This window comes from Crassostrea angulata, chromosome 9 (genome assembly GCF_025612915.1).
Source record: "Crassostrea angulata isolate pt1a10 chromosome 9, ASM2561291v2, whole genome shotgun sequence".
Classification (NCBI taxonomy): Eukaryota; Metazoa; Mollusca; class Bivalvia; order Ostreida; family Ostreidae; genus Magallana; species Magallana angulata.
The window spans coordinates 15329306-15338854 of NC_069119.1; the positions used below are offsets into that span (position 1 = coordinate 15329306).

A 9549-nucleotide genomic window follows, 5' to 3' on the forward strand; every position below is an offset into this window, starting at 1 on the left:
ATCTAAGTATCAAAACAATCTATTATTTTAAGAGGTGCTTAACACCCCAATTCCCACCCTTCTCTTAACTGTTCCATTAGAATGGAGCACATACATACACCCTTAAAAGCAAAAATGAATGCACTAAAAAGAACGCAGTGTCCAATAACCATGATCTCTTGAAGCTTAACAATTACTTCCAGTATTAAAACCCAATTGAAAATAATTTTACTCTCTCTCTCTCTCTCTCTCTCTCTCTCTCTCTCTCTCTCTCTCTCTCTCTCTCTCTCTCTGTTGTATAAATATGTATTAAGTAAAATAGTTTGGAGTGATAGAAAATACAGGATTCATGTATTTTTTCTATTATTACTTGAACACTTATATATCTTGGATTTTGACACCCGACTGGATGCAGTTAAAAGATGAAACCTGTGAAACTTTGAATATCATTAATTAGTGCAACAGCAATCTTGTATAAGTCATGAAATTTGCACCTGATAGTAAACATGAACCTGTAAATATGTTTAAGCATTTATTTATGAAACATTAACAAAAACTCTTTATTTAGCTTTTAAATTACTTTTTTAAAACTTATTGCCTTTTCACAAAGTAATGGTAATGGTAATGCATTACTTTACCCATGTAATGGTAATGTAATGTATTACTTCAAGAAAATTAAGTAATGGTAATGGTAATTTAATGCCCTAATTCATGAAGTAATGGTAAAGTAATGCATTACTTTACAATGTAATTCGCCCCAAGCCTGCATGGAAGACATAGAACTTAATTTTAGATCACTTGTTAATAAATTACAATGCTTGACAAGATATTCATGTACTCATATGCATAACGCTGTGTTCTGAATTTGTTAATGAAACATATTTTGAGAACTTTGGACAAACTTTGAATTCAACAGTTTTTTTCTGCTCCCGTATTTAGTCACGCAATCTACAAAATCACATGATCGACTATCTATTTGATCACGTGACCGACTTCAATGTTTTTCGTGTTGAGTGCGTCATTTGAAATAAAAATTTAATCGCGGCAAATGAGTCAAACCAGTGGAAAACGATATGATAAAACGATGGATTGTTGTACGTAAATCAGCGTACAGTTAAGTAAAGCAGTTTATCGGATTTTGTTTAGCCATGCTTCATCCATATCTACCTTTGTCAACATAGTCGTCAATGCGTTTGAGATTAGTCTTTCATTGAGACACTTGACACTACGAACATTTCTTTCTTTTACAGATAGACTTCGCCTCCCTCTCTTAATATCAAGTTAATACATCAGAACGCATGACCTCATATCTACAAATAAATAGGAATGTCCCAAACGCCAAAACTAACTTATGGTAATTTGGTGCGTGCAAAGTTAGTGACATAATTACTATATTGAAGGAATTTTATGTTTTTTTTATTCCTGACAAAGACAATGTGCGCTTGCATGCCTCATGAATCTTTTTGTATATAATGGACTTGCCGATATATTTGCCAGAGCATAATGCGGTTGTAAACAACAGACTGGTGTGAATTTGTAGTGATTTTTTAAAATTCGAATGGTCTTTAAATCTAGCCTGACTTATCTTCAAATGGTAAACAATAATTATTTATGTTTTGATTTATTTAATTTGCTATTGTAATAGTAGGATATATATCTGGAATTGTTTTTACATAATATGGAAAGCATGTATGACTTGAAATCTAAGGAAAAAAATGTAGGCTACCTATTATATACTAGTTACAATCTTTTTGAGAACAAGAAAATTAACATGTGAGAGTAACTAAATTGTATTTTGATTTTTGTTTTCCGTATTCAGGATAGTAATCGCACAATAGTAGAAGACAATATCGATGACAGCTTTGGAAATGACCTCGAGAAAAATGGCGACTTTCCCTCAACCGGAAGTCGGTACATCGGATCAACTCAGTACTGGGATTCCAGTTTCCCGAGCTTACTCACTCATCTTGGGGTCGACAGAGAACTTCCTAAAATGAAAAGAGTGCCACAAAAAAGAAAGGTTTTATGATTATTCATTCTGTGAAGTAGACGGAGACTCTTGTATATCTACGGCAGTACTAAACGATGATTTAAAAACATGTTTGTCCGCTTGTTATGTTTCATAAGAAAAAATCATACCGGTAAATTTAAAGGTTGAAACAAATGACTCAAATGGAATAATATAATAGATTTGCAGATATATGTCTGAACAAAGTATAACTGAAAAATGGACTGTTACATGTATTTAACCCGCATAAAAACTTTTTGGGGATTTATAACTCGCGACGTATTGAAGACATACCTCTTAAGTCAGCTGAGGATTTACTAAATTTAAAACTAATTTGGGACCAATCTTTAAATCATAAGGTTTAGAGACTGAATTAAACAACTCACCTATCAAAAGTTGTAGCATTTATTGAAAATATTTACCTAAAAAGGTTTTCAAAATATAGCACATATTGAAATGTTCATACTTTTTGCATTAGGTATTGTAAACGCGAAATGGGATTATACTGAATATATGCAATTAGTCCCATCCTCTTTAATATTTATAGAAATTACCAAATTAAGATTGTTCAAGAATCTTTCAGTGTAAAAGATTCTTGAAACTGAAGAAAAAAATGTTCCTGGATCTTAAAGACTAAGACTTGTAAATTGTGTATTTTAGATTGTGTTACCTTTTCTTTTTTGTAAGACTACAGGCTCCACTCAAAAGTCTTCTGAAACACAGAATTTGGTCTACAAAGAGGAACTGGGAAAGAGAAACGAGGTAAGACTCTCTCTCTCTCTCTCTCTCTCTCTCTCTCTCCAAGAGATTCAGTTCCCTTAAACGTACCTCCGCTGCCTGCATGGGCTTTAATATAACATGTTAACAATTAGACCCATTTTAACAATAGCTTGGACTTTGGGGAGTTGTGTCAAACAGCAATGTGACGTAGGACTGTCTATTTCATTGCTTGCCACTCAGCCATGGCTCTTTTAAATCAACAAAATTTTTCTGGCTTTTGAGCTAACTATAGACTACCGAATCTATGCATATTGTAAACAGATAGCCATGCAATGACCTTGAATTGCTAGTATTACATAATGGTCACTATGATATTTATGTGTACCTAGATGCTGTGCACTGAATGGTGTTAATGATAATTGACAGAATGAACTCTGTGACCATTGTAGCAATGCGTAGTATTCCTAAATGATGTTATGAAACCAGGTGCATAATACGGGCATAATAATATCCAAATTGAGAGTTTAACAACAAGTGACATATTTGGCGATTCTGTGTCTGCAACGATAGCTCTAGTACTCTATATTGACTCATGTATTGTGTATTCTATATATTAACCTTTGTAACCTTTTATGCCGTGTATGAATGAACGTATTATGAGTAAGTGATGCCTCATACTAGGTGGGGGACTCCGAGACCCAGGACTCGGAGACTCAAATCCTGCATCCAGACTCTTTGATTGGCAGTTTTGACGGTTCTGTTACTTTATTTAGGAATAAACTATTAATCTTAATTTTGAACACTAAATGTTCACTCATGATCGTCGTAAATGGGCCGAACTAGTCAGAACTGTCCATCATAAGTAAAATGTTATATATACCCATGTAAAATGATGTTGAACAGAGAGAGAGAGAGAGAAAGAGATTTAGAGATTCCGCTTATAGAGATAGATTCTGAGACTCCTGATTTGGGCTGCTATTAACTGATGTTATTGTAACTACGATCACGCTTAATAAAACCGCTTGAGAAAGAAATACTGGACTTGTCATCCATAAGCTTGAGCTGACCCTCAATAGGATCCTGTAAGACAGAAGGCTTACAATATTTCATCCAAAACCAGCGTCATTTATAACTTGTTTTGATGGAAGAAACAGATAGTTACGTCCTATACCGAAAGTCCAAGGTATTGTAAAAATGGTTCTAAAGTGAAAAATATTTTGTTATTTTTTCATTGACTGAATAAGAAATCACTTTTCGCAATTTTTAACAATTAGGGTCGGTGGTTGAAGATTGAAAATATAGTACGTGAGAAGATGGAACAGTTTGACGATTACTGTACCCAGCTGGTCTCTCAGAACGAGGCTAGACGGGAAGAGAATGAGAGAAACGCCCATCAGCTATATAACAAGCTGTGGTTAGAAGAGGAGAAGGTAGGAAAATCAAATCCATTCAATAATCAAAGAACTAAACATACTGAAAAGCGTCAAGCCAGGAAGAAAATGTTAAAAATATACCGAATGATATAAAAATAACCGTTACGCTTTAAAAATCCCCGATTTTAGCAAATGTAAAGCAACAATATATACCACTGTATAAACGGATTTATTGATTGTAAAATTTATTAGACGGGTTAGAATATACTAGAACTGTTCCACCCTTCCTTCCCCCTTTCAAACTAACTTACACCTACATGTCCAATCGTACACAATATGACGATATCGATATCAGCTTTAACTTTTTGTATTTGCCTATTTGATGTAGGCAAATCGATATTGATACGATATCGTCTATATCGATACCATGGTAAGATAACGTCACAAATTAGACATTAATGCAAAATAATGAATATGGAGTTTTACAATTGCAATATAATATCGATACAATATCGTCGATTTCAACACAAAGTATAGCTGTATAAAGTAATGATGTGCAATGTCTCTACGGTTGAAGTTAGCGAATCGACATTTAAGTACGATATCTTCGATATCGATATAAATGTTGACACCGTAAATTAATAACAACAGTTGTTGACATTCGCAAATCGAAATCGATACGATATCGTTGATATAAAGCCAATTTAAGACAACATTGTTGCAAATAACTTCTTAGGTAATGGAAAATGGTGTTTGACGATAGTGAAATGATATCGATACGATAGCAACATTATCATCGATCTCGATTCTCGATACTACATTGTGTCTTGAACATAATTCAACTTACATCTTTTGAAAAAAGCAATTTACGAAAGACTACAGGAAATGATATAATTGAGACTAAAATTATAGATATAAAAAGACTTTTTTGCCAGAATTTCCCTCCTGCAAGAATGTTTATTGTTTAATATTTGCATGCATAGAAAAGAGAAGCAGTGATAAGAAATTCAGCGTGTGACAGGATATGGCGTCACCACGCCTTAATGCGCCAGAGGGGCGAGGAAGAATGGAGAAGAAAAATTGCCAAGAAAATCCCAGCGTCGCACGAAGTAAGCCTCTGTCTGTCTGTCTGTCTGTCTCTCTCTCTCTCTCTTGTAATAAACATAATCACCTTCTGGAATGTTGCCCCGGCTATTTCTGGGGGTTCCTATTCCTCAAAACCTAGCTCACAAAGTTTTCCTATATGTAAAAAAAGAAACTCATTGCGAAATAACCAGACGCATAAAGTTTGTTGAAACTAAACCTTCAGTTAATAAAGAGGCCCATGGGGCCACATCGCTCACCTGAGCAACAATGGGCGTTCAAAAGATATTATGCCATATGGTCCATCGGTAGAATAACAAAAAATAAATATTGTAAAGTATTCGAATTTTACACTTGTTTTTGCATACACGTAATCTTTGACATTGTACCTTCATGAAATACTTTTTTTTACCAGAATAAGAAAATCCTACGCAAGATATAAAACTAAACATTTGGTAGGGGTACACTGTTAAGTTGTTAACTTCCAATTCCCTATATTTTCGTTCTGCCCCCCCCCCCCCCCCCCCCCATTTTGTAAAGCGATCAAAATATATGAGATCATATAGGTACATTTTTTTCATCAACTACTTACTAGTTATTGTATTTAAATATATATATATATATATATATATATATATATATATATATATATATATATATATATATATATATATATATATATAGTTATTGTTTTTTATTTAAAAAATCCTACATGTATAGATGTGAAGAAGAAAATTGTACCTCAATGTGCTCAATTCCTCAAATTAAAAACATTCAAAAAATTTATTTGTCTTCTCCATTATAATTAAATGACTGTTATTTACTTTGCGTACTTACCAGGATAATTTTCCGCTGTGATATTTTCTAAGGAATAGCGATAATTACTTTATACCCGCAACAGAAATGTGTCAGAACTATGAAAACTGTTTTAAAGATGTCGTTTTTATTTACGTGTGTCGGAAAAACTATCAAAATTGATGTAGATTTCACATTATTTATTATATAAAGAGGGGCTCCCAGAGAGTAGGTATATACAGAATATCATTCTTTTATTTTGTTTGTACAAGTATTTAACATACTCTTATTCATAGAGAATTTCTAATGTTCTACCAAAATTTCAGCATCAATCGTAGAATTATACGCAAGATACAGAGCTCACAGTTCGCCTAGGTTTGAGTCATATTTTGTTCACATGAGTTCATTACATTCAGCTTAAGATTTTTAACTTGGTATTTCCTATTCAGCATTTAAAATGGAAAAAAAGAATGGCCTAAGATTTTCAATTCTTTTTTTCACTCAAGACCATTTCACTGGTATTTGAGGTTCAAAATCAGTTTATACCAATGAAAACAAACCAAACACAGTCAATGATCACATGTAAGTAGGAGTAATAATGACGAAAAAGGGTTAAGTTTACAATACAATAAGTTGTTATAGTTGGTTTCTGGAAGAAGAGACTTTGAAAATTTTCTCAAGAAATATTAACCAATTTTTTACTTTTTTTAATATTTTTAAGATTAAAATTTTTAAGAGTTTTTAAGATCTATGTACAAACATAGAATTGTGAGCAAATCTCTGTATCTTGCTTATAATTCGAAGCTTAACACTCAAATATGGTTAGTAAATAGAAATTGTAAATAATTAAACACAAGAAACATGCACTATAACAAATAAAGAACACAATTTATTTTTTCGAAATGAATCATATATATACATGTATATACCTACATATTTCCATCAGCGATATCAAACTCTATTTAAACTGAATAAACTCGACAAAATGCCGAGCATCTCAACAAAACCTATTGCATTAATCTACCATTACGCAAAAGATAATGCCGAATTACCGATAGAAGGAATTGTATTTCAGTACTTTTTTGATACATCAAATTTTGCTTAATTTGCGCAGGTAAACAGTTAACTGTTTGATTTACCGAAGTCTCTGTTTGATTTGATACCTAAAAATCACGAAATACAGACGATAGTTCCCAGGTTACAAAGCATAAATAATGAAAACGAAACGAAAATCAGAACAAGCTAACACCAACGTCATGTGTGAAAACTGTCAACGTATTGAAATATTTAGCCTCAATTTACTTCACAAAATCGGCACCAATATATTTTGCATGTTTCAAAACTTTTCCTTCATACGCGAACTGTTGCACATCAAGAAAATTCATCATAGTCAGATCGACCCTTTTTCGTATAATGTCATGGCTGCTTTAAACAAAGAACCTCGTTTTAGAAGTATGGAATACGAGTCTTGGTAAAATGGGTATGCAAACTCAGGCCGTAGCAAAATAAAAGCCGGGGCAGATCGGCAATCGTCAATTCCAAATACGCATTATTTCGCAGCAATATTTACAGCGAATACAAATATACTGGTCCGTAAAATATCCTTAAATTTTAATGAGATTGGCAGATTAATACCTGCCAATCTTTTGTTTTGTTCAGGCCAAGTCTTGCCTACCCATTTTACCGTATGCCGATCCCGAAGCTATTAAACTGATTGAAACACGCCTTTCCTTTATTATTATTTTCGTAATAACTCAGATTTGAAACAGAATTAGCACTTAATTTTTGCAATTTATATTTTCCTTCCCATAAGGATAATTTATTTTAAATTAAACTACGTTGAATTGGACTAGGTAGTTCTTGAGAAGAAGATTTTTAAAAACGCACTCCCTTTTTCTACAGTTTCAAGGTTTTCTCCGCTTTGAATACAGATCAGACTTTTATTTCTGCAATTTATATTCGCCCTCCCATAAGGATGCCTTGTGCCAAATTTGGTTGAAATTGGATAAGCGGTTTTAGAGGAGAAGTTCAAAATGTAAAAAGTTTACAGACGGACGGACAGACGGACGGGCAGACGGACGGGCAGACGGACGACGGACAAAATGTGATCAGAATAGCTCACTTGAGCTTTCAGCTTAGGTGAGCTAAAAAAGAGATTGACAGTATTAAGTGTGCGGAATCATTTATTATATATTTTCTTTTTTCCCCAGAAAAAAGATGTCAAACTAGACGCAGAATTAATCACTTGAACTGATTACGTCATAGGAGGAAACACGGTCGTTCAAACGCACTAAATTGTACAGCAGGGTTCAAACATGTCCATAAGCTTATAGAATCATGCGTATTCTTTGTCATATTTTATCATTCCTATGTAATTTTCCTTATTTGTATGTTTTAAGGTGGTATGGGACAACTTCATATTGTGACGTACTTTTTATCAAAATAAAGAATGAAATCAAGTAATTTCTTATATTTTTTCTTTCTTTCCCAATATTGTTACTTAACAATGTAGAGGAATTAGTTAGAGCCTGAGCTATGAATATATGTCATGAGTTCAAATCCCGCTGAGACTTTTATAAATTTTTAATTCTTTTTTTGGGGGGTCAAATATTGTAAAATTTGAAAATTCTAAACCTCAATAAAAACTCAATAAAAACCTGTTTTACTGTCAACCTTTTATCATGGCAATGTTGATTTTCTTGTATAACTAAAAATGAATAAATAAATAAACACACATAAAAAACAACAACAAACACTAAAAATTCATCTTTACTTAAAAAACACATGAATTCTATATTACAGATTACATTGTACTTATACAATTTACAAAGGCATGATTAACACACTAAACCTGTTACTCTTTAAACAAGCATTCTGAGAGAACTAGTATAATTTATCATTAGCAATATATGTTTCTTACCCGCAACTTTATTTGTCGTTGTATGTACCAAAGAGGTTTCGAGATAATTTGGCGAAAGACAAACCCGATGTGTAAAGAGTGGTCGTTAAAAATTAATTTATTCATTATCTGTAAACTCCTTACCGATCTATAATGTCTTAATTATTAAAAATCTACACAACAATTTTAAAAATCATTCTACCATTCCATAACGGAAGTTTTGAAAACGAACCTTGGACAGAATGACCGACTACGATAAAGACTAAACTAGTCCCCTCCGCATGCAAATGATAAAAAATTCTTTTCTTCATAATGGTATCTGATAGCTAATTTGTTGACCTCTCAGCCCCCTTAATTCAAGAGGAGCCCACACGGTGACGTTAAATTGAAAAAAAGGAATAGACCGACTAATTCTGTTCAGCTAGGCTGCTAATAAAAAGAATTTAAAAAAAAAATTGGTGAATCAAAGCAGTGATTGCAAAATAGAGAAAATCATTACGAGGGTATTGCATAAGCAACATACAAAAGTAAAAACGAATCGTTTAAAACCACTTTTTCTATCATATGTAGTTTCTTATTGTTAAAGGTAAACAGCAGGCTTCAGATCAATTCAGTAAACCATAACGAAAAAAGCATGGAAAACGAAGTTGGATAGAAGGACCGACAGACGGAAAGACAGCGATTAAGATCAT

At 33.0% G+C, this 9549-nt stretch overlaps 1 protein-coding gene across 3 annotated transcripts; it reads left to right on the top strand.

Moving 5' to 3' along the window:
- The first annotated feature begins 1290 nt into the window (after window positions 1-1290).
- Window positions 1291-8592, top strand: LOC128162100 (uncharacterized). Of its 3 annotated transcripts, none has more exons than XM_052825297.1 (6): window positions 1291-1341; window positions 1799-1999; window positions 2675-2749; window positions 3982-4137; window positions 5064-5189; window positions 8169-8592. In XM_052825297.1, exons 1-6 carry the CDS (start codon window positions 1306-1308, stop codon window positions 8205-8207), a joined length of 633 nt encoding a protein of 210 aa, XP_052681257.1. In that variant the 5' UTR covers window positions 1291-1305; the 3' UTR covers window positions 8208-8592. The 3 variants fall into 3 exon arrangements, with proteins under 3 accessions (XP_052681257.1, XP_052681258.1, XP_052681256.1); XM_052825298.1 differs by having other exon boundaries at window positions 1316-1333; window positions 8169-8590; XM_052825296.1 differs by lacking the exon at window positions 1291-1341 and adding an exon at window positions 1348-1573 and having other exon boundaries at window positions 8169-8585.
- The last annotated feature ends 957 nt before the right edge of the window (window positions 8593-9549 follow it).